The sequence below is a fragment of the Talaromyces proteolyticus genome, assembly GCF_021365285.1.
Source record: "Talaromyces proteolyticus strain PMI_201 chromosome Unknown BGW36scaffold_3, whole genome shotgun sequence".
Classification (NCBI taxonomy): Eukaryota; Fungi; Ascomycota; class Eurotiomycetes; order Eurotiales; family Trichocomaceae; genus Talaromyces; species Talaromyces proteolyticus.
In genome coordinates this window covers 772,148-799,429 of record NW_025764279.1, presented here as the reverse complement: position 1 = coordinate 799,429, position 27,282 = coordinate 772,148, and the positions used below count along the sequence as shown (strand labels likewise).

General features: G+C 47.8%; 10 protein-coding genes across 10 annotated transcripts; 4 read left to right on the top strand and 6 right to left on the bottom strand.

Annotated features, from left to right (window-relative positions):
• Positions 1-1,640: 1,640 nt before the first annotated feature.
• On the top strand, positions 1,641-2,047 carry BGW36DRAFT_355935 (uncharacterized protein; the record flags this gene model as incomplete). Its single annotated transcript, XM_046213700.1, has 2 exons — positions 1,641-1,727; positions 1,805-2,047. 2 exons carry the CDS (start codon positions 1,641-1,643, stop codon positions 2,045-2,047), a joined length of 330 nt encoding a protein of 109 aa, XP_046075158.1.
• Positions 2,048-2,536: 489 nt separating this feature from the next.
• Positions 2,537-4,278, top strand: BGW36DRAFT_336020 (putative amid-like NADH oxidoreductase). Its single transcript, XM_046212954.1, has 7 exons — positions 2,537-2,684; positions 2,753-2,797; positions 2,865-2,912; positions 2,962-3,431; positions 3,481-3,898; positions 3,963-4,036; positions 4,095-4,278. The coding sequence occupies exons 1-7, from the start codon at positions 2,631-2,633 to the stop codon at positions 4,174-4,176; spliced, it is 1,191 nt and encodes a 396-aa protein (XP_046075157.1). The 5' UTR covers positions 2,537-2,630; the 3' UTR covers positions 4,177-4,278.
• A 690-nt stretch (positions 4,279-4,968) lies between these two features.
• BGW36DRAFT_445399 (putative DEAD box helicase) lies at positions 4,969-8,442 on the top strand (the record flags this gene model as incomplete). Its single annotated transcript, XM_046221670.1, has 4 exons — positions 4,969-5,382; positions 5,437-5,795; positions 5,844-8,027; positions 8,130-8,442. 4 exons carry the CDS (start codon positions 4,969-4,971, stop codon positions 8,440-8,442), a joined length of 3,270 nt encoding a protein of 1,089 aa, XP_046075156.1.
• Positions 8,443-8,930: 488 nt separating this feature from the next.
• On the bottom strand, positions 8,931-13,937 carry BGW36DRAFT_424082 (putative ABC bile acid transporter; the record flags this gene model as incomplete). The annotated part of the gene is made up of 2 exons (XM_046219918.1): positions 8,931-13,797; positions 13,873-13,937. 2 exons carry the CDS (start codon positions 13,935-13,937, stop codon positions 8,931-8,933), a joined length of 4,932 nt encoding a protein of 1,643 aa, XP_046075155.1.
• A 1,791-nt stretch (positions 13,938-15,728) lies between these two features.
• On the bottom strand, positions 15,729-16,118 carry BGW36DRAFT_424081 (uncharacterized protein; the record flags this gene model as incomplete). The annotated part of the gene is made up of 1 exon (XM_046219917.1): positions 15,729-16,118. One exon carries the CDS (start codon positions 16,116-16,118, stop codon positions 15,729-15,731), a length of 390 nt encoding a protein of 129 aa, XP_046075154.1.
• A 506-nt stretch (positions 16,119-16,624) lies between these two features.
• Positions 16,625-18,055, top strand: BGW36DRAFT_371563 (ubiquitin-conjugating enzyme/RWD-like protein; the record flags this gene model as incomplete). Its single annotated transcript, XM_046215388.1, has 3 exons — positions 16,625-16,981; positions 17,048-17,174; positions 17,250-18,055. The coding sequence occupies 3 exons, from the start codon at positions 16,628-16,630 to the stop codon at positions 17,750-17,752; spliced, it is 984 nt and encodes a 327-aa protein (XP_046075153.1). The 3' UTR covers positions 17,753-18,055.
• Positions 18,056-20,027, bottom strand: BGW36DRAFT_371559 (putative phosphatidylinositol transporter). The gene is made up of 4 exons (XM_046215387.1): positions 19,485-20,027; positions 19,290-19,431; positions 18,856-19,233; positions 18,056-18,797 (listed from the first exon to the last, which is right to left on the bottom strand). The coding sequence occupies exons 1-4, from the start codon at positions 19,757-19,759 to the stop codon at positions 18,264-18,266; spliced, it is 1,329 nt and encodes a 442-aa protein (XP_046075152.1). The 5' UTR covers positions 19,760-20,027; the 3' UTR covers positions 18,056-18,263.
• On the bottom strand, positions 20,028-23,250 carry BGW36DRAFT_371557 (putative transcription factor). Its single transcript, XM_046215386.1, has 2 exons — positions 22,967-23,250; positions 20,028-22,896 (listed from the first exon to the last, which is right to left on the bottom strand). The coding sequence occupies exons 1-2, from the start codon at positions 23,102-23,104 to the stop codon at positions 20,383-20,385; spliced, it is 2,652 nt and encodes an 883-aa protein (XP_046075151.1). The 5' UTR covers positions 23,105-23,250; the 3' UTR covers positions 20,028-20,382.
• Positions 23,251-23,845: 595 nt separating this feature from the next.
• BGW36DRAFT_371556 (Cu,Zn superoxide dismutase SOD1) lies at positions 23,846-24,983 on the bottom strand. Its single transcript, XM_046215385.1, has 5 exons — positions 24,800-24,983; positions 24,394-24,573; positions 24,188-24,339; positions 24,039-24,135; positions 23,846-23,988 (listed from the first exon to the last, which is right to left on the bottom strand). The coding sequence occupies exons 1-5, from the start codon at positions 24,810-24,812 to the stop codon at positions 23,966-23,968; spliced, it is 465 nt and encodes a 154-aa protein (XP_046075150.1). The 5' UTR covers positions 24,813-24,983; the 3' UTR covers positions 23,846-23,965.
• Positions 24,984-25,432: 449 nt separating this feature from the next.
• BGW36DRAFT_371550 (transaldolase) lies at positions 25,433-27,282 on the bottom strand. The gene is made up of 7 exons (XM_046215384.1): positions 26,963-27,282; positions 26,880-26,898; positions 26,805-26,816; positions 26,623-26,741; positions 26,392-26,556; positions 25,948-26,331; positions 25,433-25,889 (listed from the first exon to the last, which is right to left on the bottom strand). The coding sequence occupies exons 1-7, from the start codon at positions 26,999-27,001 to the stop codon at positions 25,653-25,655; spliced, it is 975 nt and encodes a 324-aa protein (XP_046075149.1). The 5' UTR covers positions 27,002-27,282; the 3' UTR covers positions 25,433-25,652.

The following is a 27,282-nucleotide window of genomic DNA, read 5'->3' as shown; positions in this document are numbered from 1 at the left end:
TTTTTGCCTGTATGCGAGACTTAATGACTGCTCCCCGTTCCGATATGTCTTGCGGCGAAGCAATTAGAAATGAATGGGCAATTGTTCATATGTGAATACAGAATAATGGCAATGCGTCGACTTGGTGCTTCACCTATCCGCGCACCTTCTCCACAATGGTGCCTCAGGCAAAAACAGTTCTTGGCGGGGTTCACAAAAAGGTCTTGGCATGTCGGAATTAGGGCTTCTTCACCAATCACTACTATTAAAAATAACTATACAGATCCTTTATTGAGCTGAAACACTGGGATACAGGTCGATAGAAGAGATCTGATCTTTGGTGGTCCTATTGTTTTATTCTTATTCTTGAATTTCCTGGTTTTTTTGTTGTTTTAGATGTTTGTTTGCAACAGTTGACGGAGAAACGTGGACACAAGAGAAGAGGGAAATTTAAAACACAAGCAACCTACTAGCACAAACAACAAATACAATACTCGTATTAACATTCATTCAAGAAACAAAATGGTCCCTGGATATATTACACAGTGTAAAAGATCTGAGATTGGGATGATGGTCTAAAATAGCCTAACCCTAAATGTAAGTAGACTTTTTTGTCGGGCATTCATATACTATAAACCTATGAACATAGTTGGCCAGCAAAATGCTAAGCCCAGTCAGTCAATGCCGTACTTGGGAATCCCTGTTACTGCGAAATATTCCACCTTGTTGGTGTTTCTATTGAAACAATATGATAAGAATAGGCTTGGCAGAAATCAGTCTAACAAATTTAACCTGGGACGCTATCTCAACTTTAAATCTTGTCTTCAAGACGCAACGCTTCATATATTTGCTAATAACATTAGAACCAGCCAATTCTGCTAGAGACCCCACACAAAGGACCTCTAAAACGATCATACATTGGAGGAGCTGTTGGTAAGTGTGTTGGAATATGGTATTAGTAATTCTTACATATCCTTTCAACGTCATGTCGTTTCACCCGGCGGAGCCGAAACTCAGCGATTGGCCGCGTATACGTCTGCCAGCCACGAAATGAAGGAAGAAGCCCAGCTATGTCACCGTAGCTGGGGTCAAATCCTCCGCGGACTCCTAAAGTGGCTAAACCCAACTTGTTTAAAATTTACAAATGCCAGTATGATAAAATCACTCATCAACCTTCGGCTGATTTCACATCTTGTATATTCTATGGAAAAGGGCTTCGGGCCTTTGAGAAGATGGTCTTCAAGACTCTATATTCTCGCTCCTGAAAAGAACATTAATTACGAGGTTCTTATGGAGATGTGAATAATATGCTACCGCACTTTACATATACATAGAGCATATTGGACACCGGAAAATACTCCATATGGCGGGTACACACCATCCAACAAATTCTGTAATAATGTAACATTTGCGCCAACATACTTGTGTAAATGAAAACCTTAATGTGGGTTACAAATGCGAGATCAAGTATCGACATGCGTAATGCGAATTTTGGTGCCGGAAATTAAGGCGTTTCCCAGCACTATATAAGCACCTAAACATGCCACCGCTGAGATCAAAGAGAAACTCTATGTCATCAATCAATTAATTTCACTGATTTTACGTTACAAACACACGACAAATCAACATTATCCACAGGATTTTTGAGCCTATAAAAAATCATGAAGTTCCTCGCCGCCGTCGCTGCTACCATCGGTGTTGTTGCCGCATCGGATTTTGGTAGCTGGTCTCTATACTGCGGCTCTTCCGTAAGCCATTAAGTTTCTATCAACATTCATATTAAATACGACTGGCAGTAGACTAACAATCCTCTTCTTGGATATAGTGCTCAGGTGGCACTCTCATCAACACCGGATCCCTGGATACGAATACGATCACCACCTGCACCAACTTAGGCGCTACCTACGACTACTGCCACCTTGAAGTGGAGAAATACCCCAACTTGTACCGGGCTACCGTCGCTCCCTCAGCAGATTGTACCTCATATTCAACATCCAATATTATTAGTGCTGGAGGGTGCTCGCCTGCCGGAAACTGGCAATATTATCGGATTTATTACACTGCTTAGGGTATGAGCTGAGTACGTGGGAAGAGATGAGGAATGAGTTTTATGGGAACCCGCATGTGATCTTTTTCTAGTACATATCATAAATATGAACTACGAGCTTATGCGACATCTTTTAAATATTTGATAACTTAGGTTTAAAATACAATGCTCTTCCGTTCCGTCGACTTCATCACATAAGACCCCATCTCCGAAGCCCCGAGGCCTCGATATTAGCCGTAGCTCGTCAAACCACCCACAAAAGCCGGCAAGTATTACCCGCGCGGCTAAGTATTTATGCCTGGAAGCAACAGGGCGAACCTTGCTGACGAGGTGACAGTGGAGTCGTGGACACTAGGCAGCGATCCGATCACCTCGGATATAGATGATCTGATAAGCCTTCGGGGTTTGCCCGACTCTCGGATTTAGTGGACGCATTGCGCGTTTCATTATAAAGGACGGAATAATGGCCGTTCGAAAAAGTCTTGGTACTAAAAAACTCTCTTTTTCGTCGATTTCAATTCGGAATTTTGTTTTATAGCATTTTGGTTAAGTTGGTACTATATTCGGCAGCCCTATCACCGCCTAGAAAAAGAGCTACCTCAACATGGCGAGTGGAATCAGGAATGTCATTGTCGTTGGTGGGTCCTACGTGGGAAAAGTTAGCACATTTTTCTTTTCTAATTTGAGAGAATGTCCTTGATGTGCAGAGAAATTGACATCGAATAGGCCACGGCGCTAGAGCTTGCTCGAGTTATACCTCCAACACACCGAGTAGGTCAACGATGCTAGTTTGGAGTGCTTTTTCACTCTAGAAACCGTATGAGCTAACTTTTTTTAGGTACTATTAATCGAACCGCATAGCCATTTCAACCATTTGTTTGTTTTTGTAAGGAGACCTCCTACCCTAGACGAGAATTCCAGCTCATGAACTCTAGCCTCGATTTGCAGTACTTCCCGGCCACGAACACAAAGCGTTCATTCCATACTCTAGCACTTTCGCGTCTGTTCCGAATAGCTCTCTACACTCTGTTGTTCCAGCCCGCGTGCTCTCTGTGCAGCCAAAATATGTAGAAATCGACCGAGAATGGCAAGGATCCAACCAGGTTCCCTTCGATTATCTCACCATTGCAACGGGCACTAGTCTGGTGGAACCAGCTAGCATGCGATATGACGACAAGGCTTCCTCGGCAGCCTACTTAAAGAGCCATCAGGATAATGTCAAGCGGTCAAAGTCGATTGTAGTCGTCGGTGGTGGCGCGGTCGGCGTTCAGATGGCAACTGACTTGAAGGAGATATACCCAGACAAAGAGATTACCGTGGTGCACTCTCGAGCCCACTTGATGCCTCTTTATCATGAGAAAATGCATGAAATTATCAAAAGGAGATTTGATGAACTAGGGGTTCGGTACGTGGTTGCCTTGTCCTTAATGTATACGTTGAGCTGACCTAAAAAGGCTTATCACAGGCTCTCGCGTGGTTATCCCTACAAACGGTTTCCCTAAAGATGAGAGCGACTTTGTTGTCGAACTTACCAATGGCACGAAGCTGAAAACAGATTTTGTAATCCTGGCAACAGGACAGAAGCCGAATAATCGTCTTATTCAAGATTTGGTCGCTACGGCGCGTGATTCCTTGATCAACCCAAAAAACGGATTCATTCGTGTCAAGCCAACACTGCAGTTCCTCGATAGCCAATATCCCAATCTTTTCGCGGTCGGCGATATTGCCGATACCGGGATGCATAAGGCTGCAAGACCGGGATCATTACAGGCGGCCGCCGTGGCCAAAAACATCCAGGCGCTGATTGAAGGTAGAGACCCAGAGGCAGAGATTAGCTGGAGTCCTCCAGGAATTCATATGTCGCTAGGACTAGTAAGTAACACATGATATTGGATGGTGGCTACGAAAGTGTGAACAATGCTGATGAAGCCTACAGAAATACAACATCGTATTCCGGAATCCAAATCCAGCTGAAGGTCAAAATGAGCCTGTGGTCAAATACTCAGATGAGTGAGTTGATGCTTCCGACTCCAGTTATCTCATTTCACGTTGCTGATGACAGGTTTAGTGGAAAGGAAGACCTCAATGTGGAGTCGATGTGGACAAGGATGGGCGTCCAGGCAGATGAACCAGGTCGGTACCATTTATGATGCGGACAAAGCAATAGAAGCGGTGGAAGACCTGCATGCAATTGTATGATTAGCAATCAACACTGTAGCCTCAAATCAGATGCATGATCTCGCATTGTTCTGAAGGCCCATCTTCTTGCCACCCAAGCCAAGAAGATGTGTCAATGCACCGTCACTTGGTCTAGTAATTTGTATAGTTTCCGCGTAGATAATGCCACCGTAGATAAATATGCAGAACACGATAATGGAGTACAGTAGAGTAATATGGAGGTGGTGAGTGAAGTAGTGAAGTATTAAAGTAGTGAAAGGTCCGCTTTATTCAGCAAACATGGCAGGAAGGAGCCCATGTCCCGTTCGGGAAGGAAGCAAACGACAGGGCTACATTGGTCATATGACACGACACATCCCAGCCCGCGCCGCCAAAGCAATCAGTAAGAGATAATCATCCGTGTCGGTGAATGACTCCACCAAGATGGATCTGACAATCCCTCCTGTGTTTGTCCTCCGGACCTTCTTCCCGCCCTCTTTTGCTCAGGAGTCACCATGCCGTCAACAAATCATTACTGCAATCTACGAAGAAATTCCTTAAGGATCTTATTAAACACCTCCGCTCACTCCTGCCTCTGTTTGTCATAATCCGTCTTCAGCTGATCTCCGCCCCGGATTCGATGCCTCTCTTCTCAAATAAGGGCAAGTGAGCAAACAAGAAGAAATAGTGAGACTCAAGTTAGTTTTTTTGCAGTACCTTGATACCGCCTTTCTTCCCTCTTTCAAATCTATTAGCTCATCCTTACTATACCGCCTGACATCGAAATGCACAACAACAACCTTGGCAGCGGTGCCTCTCCTCAAAGACCAAAAGAAGCCCGGCACAAGGATTCAATTCCTCGAAAAGAAAAAAGGACAGTTCTCGTTGCCAACCAGGATATTCGAAAGTATGTCGACAGGATGCGAAAACCTGGACCTCGAGACGGCTGGCTTGCTTACCCGGAGATACCTACATCGGAGGAGATCATGGGATTGACAACAGAAGTCGATCAAGAAGACGGCTTTATTAATCTTGCAGCAAATCAGGTCGTTGCTCCATGGATATCAACCGAAGCTTATTTAAGAACCCATTATGAACTATTAAGAGAGGATTCAGTGGCCTTGCTCCGTGATTGCGTGGCTCATATCAAGAACAAACCGTCGATGAATGATACAAATGAGATATGCATTTATGAACAGGTACAGTCAATCCTGAATTCTGGTAAACCACCTCAATTGCTCATAGAACTGTAGGTTTATATCAGAGGCATAACATTCGCGCTTCGAGGAGCCGGTATCAAGGTTTCATTTTCCACCGCACGGGCACAAAAAAACATCGTCTGGGATTACTCCAGTCGTTTGATCGCGGGATCGATGGTTGCATTGTCCCCAGCAAAAGACTGCTTTAAAACACAGTGCGTCATTGCTGTGGTAGCCGCTCGCCCGGTGGAGCAAGTAAAACAACTACCACATCAGGTCGACCTTTTCTTCGCAAATCCCGATGATGCCCAGTTTGACACGCAGAAGGAATGGATTATGGTTCAGCCTCGGAGTGGCTATCTAGAGTCCGTTCGCCATACTATGAGAGCTCTACAGCTGATGAATGAAGAGAGGTGTGTCTTCGTATTTCAGTAAATAGTTTGTGCAACTAACATTTTTAGGTTCCCTTTGTCTGAACATATTTGCAATCTCAGAAGTGAGATAGACACTCCCGAATATGTACATTCAAGTCCCGAAATGAAGTTATTGCACGACAAGACCGTTGATGTGTTGTCAAGCTGGCCTCAAGAACCTGAAAACAACCTTGATGAATCACAATGGGAAGCTCTCCGACACGTCCTAACCAAGCGTCTTGCTATTATTCAGGGTCCTCCAGGCACTGGTAAAACTCATGTCTCGGTAGCTGCCTTGAAGTTACTTCTCGAAAACAGAAAGCGGGGGGATCCTCCAATTATTGTGGCTGCTTATACCAACCATGCCCTCGACCAGTTACTTAACCACATCGCCCACGTTGTACCCGACTATATTCGTCTTGGTGGGAGAAGCTTAGACGAAAATGTCAAAAAGCGCACGCTGTGGGAGGTACGCAAGTCAATCATAACACCACCTCTTGTCAATGGTGCCATGCTACCAGCAAAGCGCAAACAGCAGGCCGTTGTGGAGTCACTGATCAACCTCCTGCGGCCTTTTCTCACGGAAAATTCAAGCGAACCGTTGCCTGCCTCCTTCTTTCATGAGCAAAAGGTTCTCACAGACAGACAATACGAGACCTTGTGTAATGGAGCCAGGGGTTGGATTGACTCGGATCTTGAAGAGCATCCAGATCCCATGACTAACTGGGTAGGGGATAAGCTTGTTGAGCATACCGTTGCATATGGGTATGACGACCTAGGCTTTGAAGATGATGAGATGGATCTAGAATATGAGCAGCTTAAGGAAATGGAACAAGAGAAAGGCCTTGTGGATGACGATTCCGAGGCTCTTCAAGGTTACTTTTTGTCTTTAAGAGAGGGTTTTCGGGGACAGAGTACCATTGATGAGGAACTTGTCACAGAGCTTGATATTGATGACTTCTGGAACGTTCCTGTTGAAAATCGTGGAACTGTCTACAATTCACTTCAATACCTCGCTAAAAGAAAGGTGCTTTCTGTATACAGGGAGTACATGCGTCAGTATAGTGCCTTCGCAACAGAGTACCTTATCGGTAAATGGGAGAAAGATTACGTTTTTCTCAAGGACGCCAAACTTATCGGGATGACGATTACTGGATTGAGCAAGTATCGTGCTCTTGTGTCTGCACTAAAGCCTCGGATTGTCATGATTGAGGAGGCAGCTGAGGCTATCGAAGCCCCTGTAGCTGCAGCCTGTGTCGAATCCCTTGAGCATTTGATTCTTGTCGGGGATCACAAGCAGCTGCAAGGAAGCTGCTCGGTCACAGATCTAGAAGGCGAACCTTTCTTTCTCAACGTGTCCATGTTCGAGCGCCTCGTACAAAATAACGTTGATTTCAGGGTTCTTCGTCATCAACGCCGCATGGCACCAGAAATCCGACGTTTGCTTACACCAATCTACGATAATCTGGAAGATCATCCCTCAGTGCATGAACTCTCAAAAGTGCCGGCCATGGGTGATATCCGCGCCTTTCTATTTTGTCATGACTGGCCTGAGAGTTCTGACAGTCTGTTCTCTAAGTACAACAATGACGAAGCCTACATGGTTGTAGCTTTCTTCCTCCACCTTGTATTCAGTGGTGTTGACCCGGGAAATATTACTGTCCTGACATTCTACAACGGCCAGAGAAAGAAGATTCTCAAGCTACTCAGGGAAATTCAACATCTCCAAGGCAAGTACCTCAAAGTGAGCACCGTTGATTCGTATCAAGGAGAAGAGAACGACATTGTGTTGCTGTCTCTAGTCAGAAGCAGCGAGGGTGGCGGTATTGGATTCCTTTCTATTGAGAATCGGGTATGTGTGGCACTTTCCCGTGCCCGTCGAGGCTTCTATATCTTCGGAAACGCTCAAAAACTTGCCTCTACTGATCCATTGTGGTGGGAAGTCGTGAAAATCCTGGGCGGACAAGCTGAAGAATCTCGACGTATCGGATATCATCTTCCACTGATATGCGACAATCATGGCAACAAAGAGTTTGTCAAGACACCTGAAGAAATTAGAGCGTTGAATGGAGGTTGCCATCTCCCTTGTAAAGAATCACTCCAATGCGGCCATCCCTGTCCACTGAAGTGTCATGGCTTCGATCACGCAAAAATCCACTGCTCAAAAACCTGCGCTAAACCACTCCCTTGTGGTCATAACTGCCGCGAGTCCTGTTCTGCACAGACATGCTCGTGCCGTTGTGGATACAAAATCGCAAGTGCAACATCACCCCTAAAACTAAATGATTCACCTACCAAACGAAGTGACAATGAGGACTATGAACAACAACGAAGATCTCCATTAACTCGCAATGCGCTGGTCCGCGCCTTCCAAGACTTTGCAAAGGGCGGTGCTAAAGAACGCGATCGCGAAATGCTAGAGAGACACAACGCCGCCCAGGCCAGAGCGGATACTCTTGCGCGTCAGGATACCGACGAGTCAGTAAACCTGTTTGCGGACCGATCACCTACGCGGGACCTAGATGTACGAGTGGTCTCTGATGGACAGGGGGGCTCGCGTACGCGCTGGGTTCAGTCGTATTCGCCGCCGGTGCCCTCACTTCAGGAAGGGGCTGAAGCTGAGATGAATTTGATTGAATTTGACTAGACAGGTGCAGTGATTAGGTCAAGAAATAACTGATTCAGTGATTACTTTCACAGAGATGTAGAAAGACAATGGCATTTTATTTTCGGTCTTAAAAGCTAGAATGTCAGATATGATAGCACGGTTAATAGAACTAGGGATAATTAACATAATCTATTCGCAAGCAACATACAGGTAATAGATATGCAGAATCATGGAAATCGACCGTAGTATATAACAAACATGGAAAAAATGGACTAATGCCACCCTATATGATCTATCATTAGATCAACAAAGAAAAAATAACGCACAAAACACAGATTGTTAGAGGATTATGAGTAAAAAGGGGCGGGAGGGATCTGGCCTCTGTCCTTGTGCTTTTTGTAATAAAAAACACCAAAACGAGACAATCCGATATGTACAGAACCAAGCCATGGACTGATTTCAAACAGCAAGGAGAAGCGGGAGAAAAAACGTATGTGTACATTCTGCGTATGTATCAAATCAGTCAATTAATCCATCTCGACAAGTCTTTTGCTCTCCCATGCTTTTTTCGCTCCTTCAATGAGCACATCTGTGTTTCCGCTATTCTCACACATAGATCGGAAACTGCCGTTTTCCTTGTTGATCAAAGTCCACGGGTGGTCGAATTCGATGACTTCGCCGTGGTCCAACACCAACACCTTGTCGTAGTCAATGATTGTTTGCAATCTATGGGCGATGGTGATGATAGTGCTGTCTTCTAATTCACGCAGAGTTTCTTGGATTTTGGCGTCGGTTGCGTAGTCAATAGAGGCTGTAGCTTCGTCCATCATGAGAACACGAGGATTCTTGAGTAGCGCCCGAGCAAGACACAGTAACTGACGCTGTCCTTGGGAAAGATTCGACCCGGATTCGGCGACAGGGGATTCCAAATTTCGGAATATATTTTTGTTCTCTTGAATAACCGAGCCGGGCGCTCCGGAGATGGTTTCAACTGAATGGTTGATCGGGCTTGCTGGTGTGGCAGAGCCCGAGGTCTCCTGTCCAATGAGATGGACACGTCGCAGAGCAACAAATATTTGCTCGTCACTGAATAGACCGAAAGGATCCAGGTTGCTTCGTATAGTTCCAGTGAAAAGCGTCGGGTCTTGAGGAACAATGGTAATATTCTCGCGCAGATCTTGCAAGCCGATATTGCCAATATCGATTCCGTCAATAACAATCTTTCCCGTTTCGGCCTCTAGACCTCGGAATAGAGCCAGTGCAAGCGAACTCTTTCCAGCACCAGTTCGCCCAACAATACCGACCTTCTCTCCGGGTCTGACGGAGAATGAAACATTTTTTAACACACGATCCAAGTCAGATCGGTATCGAGTAGAGTAATCCACGAATTTCACAGCGCCTCGGCTAGGCCAACCAGAAGGTGGTCTGCGATCCTCAATAATCTTATCGGCTTCCTGTTCGACTTCCAAGTATTCACGAACACGTTCAACAGAGTTCATATTTGTCTGAGCTTCTGCGTACAGCCGCACCAACCATAAAACGTTTTCTGTAAACGTGACAGCATAAGTCAAAGACAGACCAGCAGCCCCAGCATCGATTTGGCCGATATTTGTCAAAACAAAGGCAGCGGAAAGGAAAGAGACCAAAGCACCAATCATATCAGCACGAAAAGCCAGCCAACGGTTGCTAGCCCAGAGGTAAATATGCGGCCGATTGTAAGAATCAATACGGCGATGATTGTCGATTAAGAACCGCTGAGGATCGCCATAGGCTCGGATAGTGACAATACCAGTCAAAGTCTCGCCAAACTGTTGATACAGAGGACTGCGTTGTACCGATTCGAGTCGCTTCAGGTCCCTGGATGCGTTGAGATAGAAAGCTCCGATGGCGGTGAAAGTCAGAGTAATGATCGCTGCCGCAATCAGGAAGCCAGGCGTGATAACAGAAATAATACCCACAATCATGATGACCGAAGCTAAGCTGTGAAGCATGCCAATAGTGACCGGGGCTACTTCTTGGTCAATAGCTTCAACATCCTTGGAAAATCTGTTCATCAGTTGACCGAGGGGAGTGGAGTCAAAGAATTTGAATTTGGCATGGAGGACAGATTGCAATAACGTTTCATGTATTTTCCAAGAAGCATGAAGGGAGCCCCAAAATAAAACCAACTCTCTGCCCATCGAGATGATGACATAGGTAAGACCTAGCAATGCATACACACTCAGGTAGTATGTCACATCCACGTTGTTGTTGGATTCAGCACTTCGGAATGAGCTCAGCAGCTGAAAATCGCCCCACGAGTTGGTGCGCGGCACACTGCCTGCAACAAAAGATGGACCCTTGAGACTCGACATCGCTGCATAGCTACCTACATCTGCGGGTTGATCCTGTTGTATATCATACGCATTTGCCCACTGTCGAATCCATATATTGGTTGCGGCACTGCCAAACTGCTGAGCTACGAAGACACCAACGCCGGCAATCCAATAATGCCACGGGCCCATAGCATTCAAATACATTTTAATGGTCGTCCACTTGACACTACCAACGGCTTTTGATTCCTTGTGCTTGGTCCCAGGTCTTCCACCCTCAGGAGCGTCGGCTCCTGGAACAGCCTTAGCAGTCCCATTTGTCTTTCCGTTCGTGTCTCCGTTTGTGTGCTCCGCTTGGTCTTCCCCTTCAGATAAAAGAATAGACGGAGCTTTGGATCCTGCACGCGACGTTGGTCGTGATTTTAAGAGCTCGTCACCAAGCACTCCAGATGCTGCAACATCATCGGCCGATCCTTGTGTGGCGATCTTGCCATTATCCATGACAACCACATAGTCCGCTTCGGGAACGGTGAGAGCAATGTTATGCGTAACGAGGACGCAAGTCCGGTGTGCCATGAGGGGACCTCGTATGGCCTCCCGGAATATATGCTTTGCAGTGTGGGAATCAACGGCGCTAAGACAGTCATCTAGCAGCAAATGGCGCGCTCGGCTGTACATCGCGCGTGCAAGAGATATACGCTGCTTCTGACCACCTGAGAGACTAATACCCTTCTCACCAACCAGTGTCTCATCTCCTGCTTCCAGTATTTGGAAATCGCGTTCCAGGGCACAAGCTTTGATGACGGCGTTGTACCGCTGGATATCAAAAGGCGAAGAAAAGACAATATTCTCCTTGATCGTGTCGTTTACAAGCCACGCTTCCTGAGCACAATACGCGATGCTCTCAATAAGTAAAGTTTCGGGGTCAACGGGTAGCTCAGCTCGATTCGTTGTGACTCCAGGAAGGAAGACCTGGCCCGTCAAAAGTCTCATTTCACCCAAGAGGGCCATCAGCAAAGACGTCTTTCCTGAGCCAGTGGGACCGGCAACAACGTTCAAACTACCGATCTTAAACGACACATCCATGTCAATCAGCCGGAAAGAATCGGCGGCAGCATCCTGGGAGCCGCTTCTAGGCTTGGCACCCCATGTCAGAGTAGCGTTCTCAAGAGCAATTTTTGGAGGTTGGTCGGAGTTCTGGTGATTACGTAGCTGACTATACTTTGCTGTCTCTTCTTCATCTAGAAATTTTTCGACACGGTCAATGGATACTTTGGCCTCTTGCACGTGTGCAATCATGTCTGCCAACTGATCCAATGGTACTCGAAGGAGTGAAAACATGGACAAAGCCGGGAAAGCAATAGATGGAGATAGTCGCTTCTTCTCAACCACAGTGTAGAGGAGAAAGGTTGTAAGGGTGATGAGGATCGGGGTTCCATACCATACTGTGGCTGCAAAAGACCAAAGAATGTATCTGTAACGCAAAGCTTTCAGTTCTTCCTTCCTTTTCTCGTTGACGATTTCCTTGAAACGGTGTTCCCAGGCAAAATATTTGATAATTCGAATATTTTGCAGTACCTCATTTGTGGAATGGATCCGAGCATCGGTTTTGGAGAGAATTTCATTTTGAATAACCCGGAAGCTGCGTGCAATGAAGAGGTTGACGGGAAGGATCAAAACCATGAGGCCAATGCCGGCAAACGAGCTGAATCCGAGAACACGGTATAGAAGCACGATAGCGACAATCACTTGAGTCGGTACGCTGGCCCACAGAAAATGCAGATAAGCACAAGCTTCGCTGACTTTGAAGGAGTCAATTGCCATCAAGTTGATAATCGTGCCGAGTCCGGCCATGTGGGCTGGGCTTTCCTCTTCTTTGCCAGACTTCTTCTTTTTCTTCTTTGACTCACCGTCCTCCTGAGCTTCGGTAGTTGCTCCAGCTTTGCGTCGCAACGCCTTGGAATATATTTCACCAATGATGATTGCACGCAATTTCAAACCAATATTATTTCGGCCGATCCAGAGAGCTTGACCATCTGCTATTCCTTGAATGGCTCCCGATACAAACAACAAAATGGCATACAGCCAAACAGCATTTGCAGGTGTCGATCGTGGATCTTCGACATATTCTAGGATGGCTTTAAGCAGTAAGGTAGGAATAAAGGTGAACAGATTTGAAAACACGGTCCAAGCAGCCTGGATGATCAGATCCTTGTCGAAATAACGCAACAGTCTCCACAGTAGTTGGTAGTGTTTATAGCGTTGGCGGAAATCATGTAGGATAGTGCCAGCATGGCGCGATACCGTCAAATTCCATACATCATCCAATTCCAAAGGTTGATAATAGCCCTTCCAGATCATCGGGTCGAGCCACGAAAAGGTCACGAGAGACAACAAACTAGCATATGGCTGGTGTGGAGGTTCGAGACCATCTTCATGTTGTAACAGGACGGTCTTATTTCCTCGTCTGGTGGTGATGGACAAGAAAACTAGGATAGTCAACACAGCAAATTCAATAGAAGAGAGTATCAACGCGCGCCTCGAGAGTGGGTGGATAATCTCGGAGCGGAAGACGAAGACAGTCAGAAGCCATTGAATAGCGTAAAGGGTGGTGGTGTGGTTCCATAGCCGGGGTTTGATTTGTTTATCTAGAGTCGAGAGTGCAAATCGCACAGCAGTCAGGGTGAGAATATATACCCACGACGCAAGCTTCGCCGCGGCAGCAACATTACCATGACGACCCCAGGCGTGAGTGACCAGAACAGCGATACAGACGCCGACTTCTACTAACAGGCCGGCAAGTTCGAGAGAAACAAGGAGTAGCTGTCCTGGAGGGCGGTTCAATTCGAAATCGCCGTGTGAAATACGACTGGCGGACTTGTGTAGAATCAGATCAGCCACATCCTCCTCCTCAAGCTCACTATCCTCGTCTTCATCGACAGTGTCTGGGTTGACTCGGCCATTGGCGAGGGGCTTATACACGGATCGTCGCCATTCAGTAAACCGAGGATATAGTGTGCGAAATAGGATTAGAAGAAGGGACAAGCCGCAGGCGATGAGCGGGAAGAGAATTCGAAGATAGCTACAACGGAATCAGCACCAGTCTTTTCTTCCTCCTAGATTTTCCCGAGTCTTGTTAGTATGAGACATGACATACTTGCGTTGAAAACAAGGAGTCAGGTCATCGATGACCCAAATGGGACCGTGACATTGTAATCCCATTGCTGTTCAGCACGACCAGAGGCGGACTCGGTGGCGGTAAGAGAGAGGTAAGAGGGCGCGGACAGTTTATTCCAGCTAAATGTCCTTCATTTGGCAGTCGATGACATGGGGGATCTTCCCAGCATGGATACAGGAAGCCACTCGCACGGGCAGAGGGCAAGATAGGCACGGAGCAAGGAAACCGCGCGTGGGATGAGATAAAAAACGAACAGTATTGCACGGGTGATTGTGGTGGTAGTCGAGATTGCGGTTATAATTGTAGATAGAGGATGTCTGCTCGGCAGTGACTGGGAGAGCTGCTGTCGAGCAGGAGGAAAGTGGTGGTGTTGGTGTTGGTGGTCAAAACTGCAGTGGAACGCAGGCAGGGCGAGGAATGACGGAAGCACGAAGCTTCCCAGCAATCTTAACGGCCTGCAAACTCTTAACGACGGCCCCGCGCCAACCACCCGATTCGCCAACTAATTATTAACAGGCCTAGTGTCTAATATCTGATATGATAACCTCGTTGCATTCGCTATTCATTACTGGGCTACTACTACGGTTGCTGAATACTGAGAGCTCTGACCCCGCCTGTTGCAGCCTGCAGCTCCACCACGAATCTGCAGGCATTAACGCCTGCTTTCTGACAGCTTAAGGCGAAAACTCTGCAAGGTCATGAGGCCGTTCGTATTGATTTACCGATAGGCCATCTCTTTTGTTGTGAACAATGCGCGCTTTGTATATCAAGACTAACACTGTCTAGAAATCAATTGGTCGTTGAATACAACGGAACCGTAATAGTATGGACGGCTGCGGAGAAAATATTCTTGGAGCCATTCAAGACTCATAATTCGTCATCTTATCGCCGGCTTATTTACATAGTCTCCTTCGTGTTCAGGCCATCGCATTATTAATACGAGCCTGTGACTCACCTCGCCGAGCCCTGCATCGTTAGGGCCAATCTGAACGGCTCGAATTGATTTCGACAGATTAATTTAATCGCGTTTTTGATTTGTCTTCGCTTGGTGCCTGCATGCATGTCCTACTTAGTACTTATCCACTATGTACTTAGTAGATAGAAAGTCCGAAAATGAGGGGCTCGATGAGCAATGCTGTGTACCCTAACCAACTTGGGGTCGGGGAGCTAGTAGTGAATAAAATCTGACACGAGAAGTTAGAACAAAACATCTCTCGATAGGTCGATCTCTGATAAGCTACACCGCCAATCCTGCATATTCACAGTTCACGACGACGACGCATGTGCTGCGACGATCCGGCATGAAAACTACGGTTATTCGTGATTGCTGTCATCCTACTCATTCAATGGGGGGGGGGAACATTATTCTCTACGAGACACTGTTATTCTTTATCTACTCATGCTCAAGTTGCTACCCCGTCTACATACTACTAATTAGTGTATGTCGACTTACATGTATCAATTAACCTCCACCCTGTCACATGAACTATTCGACAGTTTTCTGTGAAATTCATGTATGTAATTATTGATTGACTTATGCACTTTACTTTCTCGCCAGAGAGTACCTGGCTGTCCCACACCGTTGCAGGCCAAGGGTTATATTTATGACGAGTATTTGATTATTAAATATCAATCACACCAGCTGGTATTTGATCTCGATTGATTTGAGATTGGTGTATATTTCATGCCTCAGGCAAATGCATGTCCAGGCCTGAGAGTTAGGGTTAATCCCAAATAGGCAATCTCTTTGTATCCAGAGCCCTCCTTTCGACTTCAATTTCGGCTTCACTATTCGACCGCATTTACTTGACAGGCTCCCAATCCATTCAAGTCAGTCACGTAGTGCCTGTCATGCCAAGAAAGCCCCAGGCAGCGATGGCCAAGCCCGAAACCGTGCGAAACACAGCCTTATTTGGCACGCCCTCTCGCACACACACGTAGCCATCCACAAGCCCGACATATGCGCCGAGAATAGTCAAAACGGTGTCGAACTCGATGAGCTTTGCCTGGAAATAGAAGGTGAATAGTATCAGTCCGATTGCGGTGACGCGTCCAGAACTGAGGATCATGACTGCCTGGGCCGGTTTAGAGGTGGCGACACGCTTTGGTAAGCCAAATTCGAGAATGGCATATTCGGCGTCGAAGAATGGTATCAGTCCGCCAAAGGTCACGGCTGCGGCAACAAAGAGGCCGGGGAGGTGCAGGAGAGCGAAATGACTTAACATTGTTCAACTGGTGTAGGCTGGATTAGATTGCTTAAGCGGATGCTGTGTACATCAAATGCAAAATGATCAATGTTTACCTATGTAGGATGCAGGAAAATGGGAATGCATGTAAAGAAAACACATGCTGGCTCCTGACTACCCGTAGTTGATGCTATTGGCCAGGATGGCCATGTAACATATTGTGAGCGAATCAGTTTCCTTAGTTCTGTTATTTGCGACATGGCTGGGTCGAATAGTTCAATAGTTCAAAAATGTTGTTTATTGATATATGAGCCATCTCCATCTCATCAATTTCAGTGTTATATATACGTATTAATATGTATATTTAGTACTTGTGCCTAGAATACTTGGGTTCAGTTAATATCGCGTGACTTGGAGATCACCTGTAAATACGAAATTGTCGCCGGCAGTCCCCTGGTCATGTGCACGAATCAGCAGAGAGTGGCAGCCCCAGAGGCATTAATATTAATTCATATCAATATTTATACTCATCTTCATACCGTATGCGCATGACCATGAACACGATGTACTGTATACATGCGGATTACAGTGAGCTAGCCCGATCAGGAAAGCGTGCCTTATCGGCCCGTTCTGGCATTGGGTCGCCGTCATCGCCGCTCGACGTTGCCTCTCGATCTCTGCTGGCCACTGCTCTTTTTCCGCCTATCTTCGCCTGTACAAAGTGCTTCTTGGGCCACATTAAAGAGCTGGCCCTCGCTGTTACCGCTGTGCTTTTAACACACACTGTGCTTCTTCTGACCACCACACCCGCACCCACTCACTCATTCATACCCACTATGGCGGAACGCATTCTGATGAACGAATTCAAGGCCCTTTCCAAGGAGAAATGGGTTCACATTGAGGTATGCTGATCCACGTTTGGTAGACCCTCATGGTGTAAGTCTGTGTCTGATGAGTTGCGGTTATAGTTGAAAGACGAAGACATATTTCGCTGGAATGTCGGCCTAATCGTGCTGAACCCAGACTCCATGTACTACGGAGGATACTTCAAAGCCCTGATGGAATTCACCAGCAACTATCCCTACTCTCCACCAAGTATGAACAATACTCTCTTCTTTTTCTTTTTTGGTCGCTTTTAATGAGGGGAAAAGAACATGGCTAATTCCGTAGAATTCCGCTTCATCAGGCCCATCTGGCACCCCAACATCTATCCCGACGGCAACCTATGCATCTCGATCCTACACACCCCTGGCGAGGACGAACAGTCTGGAGAACTGGCGGCAGAGCGCTGGTCTCCGGCGCAAAGAGTGGAGTCGGTGTTAATCTCCATTCTGTCTCTTCTCGACGACGCTGAATGCTCGTCCCCCGCCAACGTCGACGCTGGCGTCCAACTACGCAATGACTTAGAAACATACAAGGAGTGCGTACGCCAGAACGTGGAGCAGTCGAAGTTGGACATTCCCGACGGTTTCGTCATGCCAACCTACGAGTCGACCGTGGCCAAGCCCGCCGTGGATGCCGATGACAGTGATTTCTGGGCCGAGAGTGACGCTGAAGAAGATCCTTTTGGCGGCAGCGACTCGTCTGATTTCGAAGTCGATGACGATAATGATGATATGGAAGTTGACGACAGCGATATCCAGGGAGATTCTGGCAGTGACGACGAAATTTGATTATCAATCACCTTATCACGTTTGGTCTCTTTGCAATTTCCAGCGGGCAATATCCATTTCAGGCGTATCGGCATTGGTTGGGCGGTTTATCAGCGTGTTTCATTCTGCATTGCACAGGCTAGGAGTTTGCTTTTTCTAAGCCTCCGTTCGTACGTTTGCATTTTCATTCAGCACATACATTTTACCTTTTCACGACTTCTTACGTCGAATATATCCATTTTGTATCTACGGATTATTCTTGTCAATGATTTCTGGCCTTGGAAACATCAATAACAGCAGGGTTCAGCTGCTTGATCACATCAATTGATATCGTAGTATTTAAGCCGTAACATTAAGTAAAGCGTATGCTTGTGTGTATCAATTCATGATGTATGTATATAATGCCTAATCAAACCCTCAAATCTATCCAATTGCATGTGCCGAGGTATTCTAACAATCATGTCCAAACAGCTGCTGGCGATGGAATCACAATCGACAGAAGAAAATACGAAATAGATAAATAGATAAAAGATTAAGCAATAGCCGCATTCTCAGCAGTAGGCGTAGAGCTGATTGCCAATTCTTCCACTTTCTCACTTGGATCTTGGGCTGGTGCTGCCGTTTCTTCAGTGTCATTGGCAGCCATCGAAGTTGTTGCAGAGGTGGTAGTAGTAGTAGTAGTAGTAGCAGCAGCAGTAGTGGACGGCGGCACCGGGATGATCTGTCGTCTGGGTTTTCCCTGATCCGTACCGAGAACATCGATCCGATCCGCAAAGAACCTCACGGGTCCCTTCAAATACACCGATTTGCCTGATCCGTCCTCGGCAGGTTGTTCAATACCGCCTGCCAGTGCACGCGCGGCATCATCCAGGATCGGTAAATCCCCCCATTTGAAATCGAGCGTACCGCCGTATTGCGAGGGGATGGAAGACGGCTCGATGAATGTTTCAAGTGTCGATTTGACTTCGGAGGATGACAGGATGAAGATTTTGGATACGGTGACGGGGTCGAACCAGCGTTTGATCCAGTTCCAAACAGTGGGGAAGAAGGAGGGGGCGCCGATGATCTAGACTTGTTAATACCCGCACCGTATATTAATACAAGCGTCGATGGGTAGGACGTACGAAGATGCGGTCTAGTGTCTCTGGGTAATGCGCTGTCGACAACACGCTGGCATCTTGCATGTGGCTTCTCAAATTCCAGAACTGCATCAGACTGACGCCGCTGATGTCCACGATATTGTTTGACGAGACGATTGGGGTCTCTGGGTTCGGCCGTGCAAGAGCCGAGCATAGCGGGTGCACGAATTGCAGCAAGTTCTCGTACAGCGAGAAAAGACAGAGCAGACGCGCGGGGATCGTCGAGTCCTTGTGTGTTTCCGAGGCGCCGTGCTCAGTCACCTCATGCGAAAAGCTGGAGACGTTCTTGCTGGTGAGATGCTTCACTTCAAAGAGGTAAACCGGAATTCCGCGACGGTCGCGGCGGCCAGTCCATTGGGGGTACTGCGACTGGTTAGACAATATCCAACTCGAAGCCTTATGAAGAAGACATAACTGACCATTTGCCGTGTCCGCTCATAAGACTCTACTTTGATATTCTCGTACAACGAATCAATGCTATTCGCCTTCCGCCAGTCCTCCGTTTCGCTGAACTGCTTATAGGCGCCCTGGACATCGAACTTGCGAGCGCGCAAAAACCGGCTTGAAAATGTCAGCTCACATGCACTTCGACTATATTTTCAAGAGAAATGTACAGCAATGTAGCATCTGTATGGCTTGCTTCCGCGCTGTCGCTCTTCGGCTTGTAGTAGCCCTTTTCTTCCACCTGCTTCTTGAACTCAAGCAGCTTTTCCTCCTGCTCGGGAGTCAAGTGGTTCAAATGGCCGGCCAGCCAGGCGGTGCCGGACGCTTGGTTGGCGGACGCTACGAGGTCATTTTCGGCGGCGATCTTGCTTAGGTCGCCTTTTGACTCGGCGCCTTCGGCGGGAGGCTGTTCCTCAGACGGGGTTTTGCGGGACCAGAAAACCATGTCGGACAGGGTATTTCAGAGCGAGGGGGGTGTCGGGGGAATGAAAAGATTCGAAGTGTAGGAGGGAAAGCGAGAAAAGAAGAGAAAAACTAGCTCATCCAAGCTCTCGATCGATGGATAATCAAGTGGAGCGCGAGAGCCGATCAGGAACGCGCTGTCATTGGGGGTGCTCCACCAGGCCCGATAAAGCTGGCTGATTGATAATAATTGCCGCCTGACAAAGTAATCAGAGCAAACATTTGAAGAAGATAGAATAATCAGAATAAGTAGAAATAATAAGAATGAACCAGAAAATTAATCAGACTAGATTCTTGGACATGCAGATGACTGGCGTAGCCTTGTCAGATGATCATGATCGATCTGGCAGCCGGAAAAGCGCGGAAACACACTTGCTCCATGGTACATGTACTATCGACTACTATTGGCCTCACCGCTCTTTATATACGACTGGTCAGGATTGAAATATGCATCTTTTTACGCCCTGAGTGCCGGACACCTCTACAGTCTACAAAGAAAGAATAGATGAGTGGCCGTCAGTTCATCAATTGCGTATGTCCAATAATGACATCTGAAGTAAAGCTTTATAACCTTTTTATAACCAATCGTAGTTCATCGACTCAATCTTAATCCTCAGTCAAGTCGCCATATTCCCACATACCCCGTCGATTCTGCTTGGCTTCTTCCTCGACTTTCTTATAATGCGCCAGCGTGGTTTCAGAGGCGCGCTCCCACGCCTTGAGTTTGCGGGGGACCATTGCTAGGCCCTCCCGGACGACTTCTGCGTTGATGCTCTGATCCAAGTTCTGCGAGGCCCGCGGGTCGAGAAGAGTCACGTACAGAGTTCCTTCGGGAGAAACATAGTCGACGTTGGCCACCAGTTCGCGATCGAAAGTCTGCTCACCAATCACCTGCACAGCGTCTGCGAGATAGTCGGGGGATACAGGGAACTGCAGCAGCGACAGGACGGCGTCCATGGCCTGTGGCTTCAGCTTCTGTGTGGAAAATTGCTGCGATAAAGGCCGCAGACGGGACCACGGAATGACTTCGGAGTTGCCGAAATCAACGTACAGCACTTCAGCCGTCTTTTTCTCGCGGTCGTTTCGTCGAATCTTGGCCCGATACCACTCGTTGTCTTCCGTAAAGCGAGCTGCAACAAAGTCGCCAGCCTTGGGAGGTCCAGGGAGGGGAGTGTCGTTGGTCTTGCTGAGATGGAATGATCGGAAGGAGTTCATGAGCTCGGTCAACGCCGATGTACCGGTGCCAATTTGCTGTACCTTCAACTTGGCTGTTTCTGGATCAATATGTGTGACCACGACGTCGCGGTAATCCTTTCGTCGTTCAGCTCTCTCTCCATTGCCCTCAGTGCTATTGCCGGCAACAGCAGCCTCTTCCTCATCCGCATCTTTACTCGGGTCCCAGTCATGCCACACTCCTTTGCGGGTCTCCTTGGCTCTCTGCTCTGCCGCAAAGAGCTCCTGGCCATGGCCCGATTGTTCAGCCGAATAAGCATGAACGGTAGCGAAGCCTTCCTCGACCAGAACTCTCGCAAAGTTCTCACGGTTAACATACAATACGCCAATGAAACCGCCGACCTTGTCGATAGTCTCCACGTCAATCTCGACATCACGTTGCATCACCCTCCGGTTCGCAAACTCGTGTGCCTCGTTACCAAACGGCTCCGCTGGATCACCCGGATTGCGAGCCGACTTGGGAGCACGAATTCCAGAAAGAACAAAGGTCAATTTGGCATTTTCGCGGGGAACAAGAACAGTGAACCGAGATGCTGACTTGACGAAATCAACGACAGCAGGAACCTTTTTCTGCCGTTGTAAAATGGAAACTTCCATCTTGGCCTTTTGTAGGCTTTCAGAGTAATCTTGATACTGTTTGGCCTTGGGGGGCTTGGTCGCCCACATTCCCTTTTCTTCACTCTTAGCAGAATCCTCAGCGACGAGGAGTGCGTCATATTCAGGTGAACGGTCGTCGTCGTCTTGTCGGTGACGAATGACAGATGCGTAACCAGCTTCGACCAAGTAAAGAGCAAGATTCGTGTTGCCTTGCACAACCGTAGCAACGTCACGTTCTTCATAGCCTTCAGTAGCAGGCTTCTTGCCGTCAATAGTGACTTTAACGTGCTTTCCAATAACCTTCTTTCGCAAGTATTCCTTGGCGTCTGCTGCGAAGGGGGCTTGGTTAGGGTCGGAAGGCTTAGGTTGTCGAATACTGCTAAGGCTGATCTTCTTCTCTGCGCCAGCCTTGCCTCGCAAAAAGATGGTGTCGGCATTCAGCACACGGCTGACAACGTAATCACTATCCGCACCGCCAGCAGGCCCCTTGGTAGCAACATGTCCTGTAAACAATCCGATCTTTTTGTCCTTAGCAACCTTCTCAGCTTGACGGAAGTTGGCCATTCCACCGCCCAACAAGGTAGAATGGTGGTCAAAGCAACGAGCTAAACCAGCCTCCAACAGATATCTGGCAATATTGCCATTAGGATGTATAACTGACCCGATCAACTGACCCTGAGGAGTTGTTCCAAGCAGCTGAGCTTTAACTTTTCGCTGCAATAATCTGGCTTCAACAAACTGTTGCGCTTCATCTCCAAGCGGCTCACCGGATTGTTGTGTGCCATCAGCACCGACACGGGGAGACGCTGGGGCGCGGACACCGGCAACAGCAAGCAATGTTTGAAGGTGATGGGTTGGCTCCAGAAACAGTCGAATCAACACCCTATCACCATTCAGGACCCGCTCGACCACAGCGTCCAGCTGCCGATTCTTGTACTGTTCAACCAGGGCCTTCGCATCCGCGACTTCATAATCGGTCTCGAGGCTCCCCTTGTCGGATTTTCCCCAAACACCCTTGTCGTCCGCTTGGGCCTGCGCCTCCAATCCTCTCAACTTCTCGAGCAGTGCCAGCGAATCCTCAGACTCGTCGCCGCGTTTGCCAGCTTCTTCGCGGACTCGAGTCCACCCTTCCTGCACTGCAAGCTCTGGCAGGGAGGCATTGGTTCCGGGGATTTTCACAATTCCGTATTCACGTTTAATGCCGGTGGGGATGGTGTAGAGGACCTGGAATTGCACCACTTTGCCAACAAGAAGCTCACGGAGAAATTCGCGGGAGGCAAATGCGAATGGCTGCGAGAATTAGTCAAATCCACGCTGTGGAACATTGAAATGATATAAATAAAGCCGGGTAAGCACATACCTCGTCGCCCTCTCTCCGGAGGCGGGGAGCGGACACATATGCCAAGCTCAGTGTGCGTTCCTGACCACGGTTGGTGACATGTGACAGGACAAGCGTGTCACCAGAGAGGACAGACTTGACCCGAGCTTCTAGAGGCATGATGGGAATAAAAGAAGGCTTAACAGGAAACAAATGGGAGGGGGGAGGAGAGAATAGAGGGTGTAGAAGAAGGAAAGTGGTCCAAAGAGCTACGTAGCCGTAATGTGGAGAGAGCGGAGTAGTGTGTTTAGTATAGAAAGAGAACGGGCCACGACAGCATAGGAGTGGTTATTTATTTATTTATTTATTAGTCAAGTTAGCGACTGACAATTGGTTCTTTGGAGGGAATAAATCTGTAATTAACAGCAATGCAACCAGGCCTATTCTCATCCTACCAGCGAAGATCACATTTAGATGTCCAAATTCGACAACAGTGGTCGAACTACCAGCCTCGACGCCAATTTAGTCACAATTCCAAGCATTCAAAAGCAGAAATAACCTTTATAACAAAGGCGAAATGATCACAGAAATCAAACATTATTGGACAACTTTCTTTGCCATATTCATTTAACCCCTCACCGCACAAAATGAGGGGTCACGTGGGGCGCAGATATGCGAAACTGTCGATCTATGTAAAACGAATCAGAGAGGCTTCATCGAATGACTAGTAGCCACTGATACATCTATATTTATTATCATACGTATAGCAATAGGTATAGCTTTCGCATGAGTTTGTGTGACGAGTCGGCAGTTTCTAACCGTTGATGCCGAAGGCAGACACAATTACAGCAGGGCCAGACTACAGCTTCTATCAAGGAATAAGTTACAAGATTGTTTTAGTAGTTAATCTAAGCTAGAAGATTTGATTTACTAATCGTGTCCGTATTGCATTCTAGGCTGTTTCATAATAACTAACAGATAGCAGATACGTGCGTCATCCTCCTGCAATTTATCGTGACGCTTTTCTTTAGCTGGCCCTATTTAGTTGGCGATACCGATGACACCTAGATTCCCGAATTAGTGTGCGCTTCAAGACAAGTAGAAACAAACATACCGCAGGCTGGGCGAGGGCCAGCGTTGCCAGTCTTCTTGGACTCCTCGTTGCCACCACGGCCGAGGTCGTCGGTACCAGCGTGGACGACGATGGTGCGCTAACATATATCAACGATTTGATCGTGCAAGTTAAATAACAGGTCTACTTACTCCGAGAACGCTCTCGGCGCCAATCAGCTTGATGAGCTTGTCCTGGACAGATCCGACAGCATTGCCCTGAGCATCGGTCTTGAAGTTACCCAAGTCACCGACGTGGCGCTCGTCATCGCCGGGGGCACCGTGGGTCTTGCCGTGAGGGTTGACTGTGATGATAGTCGTCAGTTCATGGTCAAGTCATGCACTTTTTGGATACATACAGTGAGGGCCAGCGGATGTGCAGCCGTTGGTGTTGTCACCAAACTGGTGAACGTGGATGCCACGCTCAGCGCTGGGGTCGTGGCCGGTGATGTTCCATGAGACAGTAGTTGGGGCGCTCTCTGAGGTCTGCTCAAAGGTGACTGTGCCCTTGATGTTGGAGTCTCCGCGGAGGACAGCGACTAGACGAGCGTTAGTGGGCTGATATATGTGGCCTGGGTTGAGCGTAGGTTCGGATCAGGGAGGAAGCTGCAGCGAATCAAGAACAATGAAGGCGCAGGGTGGGCGATATCTCACAAGGTGCTCAAATCTGCTCACCCTGGAGAGTGGAGGGGCGCGGTCGATCACGGATGAGGAGTCCGGGGGCTGTGACTGGAGGAGAGGCAGATTAAGCAGCTGGAGACTTACCGGCCTTGACCATTGTGGCGGTGTTTTGTTTGTTTATGGGATGGTTTCTGGGATGGATTAATGCAGAACAGCTGAGCAGTGACTAGTGAATGGCAACGAAGAAGGAGTTCAGGAGCGCAACGGGACAGTCGGTTATAAGAGAGGGACACTCTGTCCGACCGGCGTCTGAGGGGACCATCGCGTCACCCCACTTACGCCATTCTTTTCTTTTTATAATTATTAATACTACAATTATATAGCATACAGTATACAGTATATACTTAAAGATGCTCCTCAGCTACAACTATACAGTATACACTATGAACGCTCCCTTCCTCCCTCGACCATCCACCACAGCTGAGTAGTTCCAATGTTGAGTATGAATGATGCAGAGCCGACCCCGCCGACCCCTCACTCGAGCTTTCCGTCATGCTGACACCATCCAGCGCCCTGTTAACTAACCATAGTACAGTAGAGTATACTATTCATAAGCAGCGCTGGCGAGACTGCGTCCATGACTAAGCGCTCTCCATCTCGTAGTTGTATTGTGCTGTAACTACGCTATTATCATACTAGTTGTTATTATGATGAGTGCTCCGAATTGCCCCGCACTGGGTCCGCTGCGACTACGTGAATACGGATCTGAATCTGAAATGAATATGAACACTATGAAATTCATACAATTTGTAACATATCTACTAGAATATCACGACTGTATCGATTCAACAAAGGAAATGACGCGGTCCTGATCTATCGTCATATCGTAATCGCGGTGCAGCTTTTGATAGAATGGGCCCAAATTATCCGCTTTCGTTTTCCATCTTTTTTCGCTCGCTTTAAATCCCGTCCGAAAAATAATCTGTACAATTGGTACCTAAGCCTGGATCTTGGCCTTGAGAATATCCTTCAGCGCGACCGCATCCGCTGCGAACTTAGAGATACCCTCACGGAGCTTCTCCACGGCCATGGCTTCCTCGTTGAAGTCGAAACGGTAGAGAGCTTCGTTGTCGAGGTATTCGCGCTTAGGGATGTTGAGAGCAGCAGCTCCAGCAGCGTCAAGCTTCTTGGGAACAGCGGCAGTAGAGTTCAAGAGGTCTTCCAACAGGTTGGGCTAGACGATTTGGTTAGCTTCTGCCAGGAAAAGTTTTTTTATCAACTTCGGGTCATACCGAGATGGTCAGGTAGTCACAGCCAGCGAGTTCAGTGATTTCACCGGTGTTACGGAATGAGGCACCCATGACAATTGTGTTGTATCCGTGCTTCTTGTAGTAGTTGTAGATGCTTTGCACCGACTTGACACCAGGGTCCTCCTCGGCAGTGTAGTCGCGCTTGTGTGCGGCCTTGTACCAGTCAAGGATACGTCCGACGAAGGGGGAGATGAGGAAAGCGCCGGCCTCAGCAGCAGCAATGGCCTGGACGAGGGAGAACATGAGAGTCAGGTTGCAGTTGATTCCGTGCTGGGACTGCAGGATGCGGGCAGCCTGGATACCCTCGTAGGTGGAAGCGATCTTGATCAAGATCCGGTCCTTGGAGATGCCAATGGACTTGTAGAGCTATATGAACGACAGAGCTGTCAGCGATGTCCTGTGCACTAGCTTTATCTTCAGATATACCTCGATGATGTGCAAAGCCTTGTCGACCGAGGCCTTGGTGTCGAAGGAGTAACGAGCGTCAACCTCGGTCGAGACCTTGCCCGGAATGATCTTGAGAATTTCCTTGCCGAATTCAACAAGGAGACGGTCGAGGGTGGCGTCAACCTGCTCGTCAACGGTTTTGCCCTAAGCAAGTATAAGCATCTATACGTGCGTCGCGCAACCCGCGTGGATGTCAAGAAAAGAGCGTACATGTGCCTTGCCGTACTCGACGGCAACGTCAATGAGCTTGGCGTACTCGGACTTCTTGGAAGCGGCGAGAATCAAAGAAGGGTTGGTGGTGGCATCCTGTGGCTTGTACTTGCCAATGGCTGTTAGAAATATATTAGCATCATCTCATATTCATGTTCGCGGGTCAAACTGCATGAACGTACTGGCAAAGTCACCTAGATTGGATTGCCCTAATTAGCCTGGGTATGATCATTGAATATACTCGACGATGAACTCACCAGAATCGCACACCACGACCTGAATGCCGGAGAAAAACGGAAGGTTAGCTGGCTCAGAAAGCCGCGACTGGGAGAAAACATACGGTGCCGGTGGCCTTCAATTGATCCAACGAAGAAGACATTGTGCAGCGATGTAGAGACACACGGTGAAGGGTATCTGATTATGAAGACCAAAGAAGGTCGGAAACTGCAGACAGTGGGAAATGTTTGGGATGGGAGAGAAGAGGTATAAGAGTCTGTCTGGTATGAAGACTGGAAGTGGCGAGACAGGAGGGGTCAACTGGTGACGGCGACGGTCCCCGGAGTGGGATGGTGGGGCTCTATGACGCCGACCTCGACCCGGCTGTATATTATATGTTATTACTAAGTCATTAGTCCACATATAGATGTATTACTGATAGCC

Bases quoted from the DNA above. Each gene is read 5' to 3' on its own strand.
- BGW36DRAFT_336020 (XM_046212954.1), top strand. From the start codon at position 2,631: ATGGCGAGTGGAATCAGGAATGTCATTGTCGTTGGTGGGTCCTACGTG. The intron at 2,685-2,752 runs GTTAGCACATTT...GACATCGAATAG, and splicing joins GTGGGTCCTACGTGGGAAAA to GCCACGGCGCTAGAGCTTGC. The intron at 4,037-4,094 runs GTGAGTTGATGC...TGACAGGTTTAG, and splicing joins GTGGTCAAATACTCAGATGA to TGGAAAGGAAGACCTCAATG.
- BGW36DRAFT_371559 (XM_046215387.1), bottom strand. From the start codon at position 19,759: ATGGTTTTCTGGTCCCGCAAAACCCCGTCTGAGGAACAGCCTCCCGCC. The intron at 19,432-19,484 runs GTACATTTCTCT...GACATTTTCAAG, and splicing joins CATACAGATGCTACATTGCT to CCGGTTTTTGCGCGCTCGCA. The intron at 19,234-19,289 runs GTCAGTTATGTC...AACCAGTCGCAG, and splicing joins ATGAGCGGACACGGCAAATG to TACCCCCAATGGACTGGCCG.
- BGW36DRAFT_371557 (XM_046215386.1), bottom strand. From the start codon at position 23,104: ATGCCTCTAGAAGCTCGGGTCAAGTCTGTCCTCTCTGGTGACACGCTT. The intron at 22,897-22,966 runs GTATGTGCTTAC...TAATTCTCGCAG, and splicing joins TCCGGAGAGAGGGCGACGAG to CCATTCGCATTTGCCTCCCG.
- BGW36DRAFT_371556 (XM_046215385.1), bottom strand. The intron at 24,340-24,393 runs GTATGTATCCAA...CTATCATCACAG, and splicing joins CACATCCGCTGGCCCTCACT to TCAACCCTCACGGCAAGACC. The intron at 23,989-24,038 runs GTATGTTTGTTT...TCGGGAATCTAG, and splicing joins TGGCCCTCGCCCAGCCTGCG to GTGTCATCGGTATCGCCAAC.
- BGW36DRAFT_371550 (XM_046215384.1), bottom strand. From the start codon at position 27,001: ATGTCTTCTTCGTTGGATCAATTGAAGGCCACCGGCACC. The intron at 26,332-26,391 runs GTATATCTGAAG...TCGTTCATATAG, and splicing joins AGGCTTTGCACATCATCGAG to CTCTACAAGTCCATTGGCAT. The intron at 25,890-25,947 runs GTATGACCCGAA...CAAATCGTCTAG, and splicing joins GTGACTACCTGACCATCTCG to CCCAACCTGTTGGAAGACCT.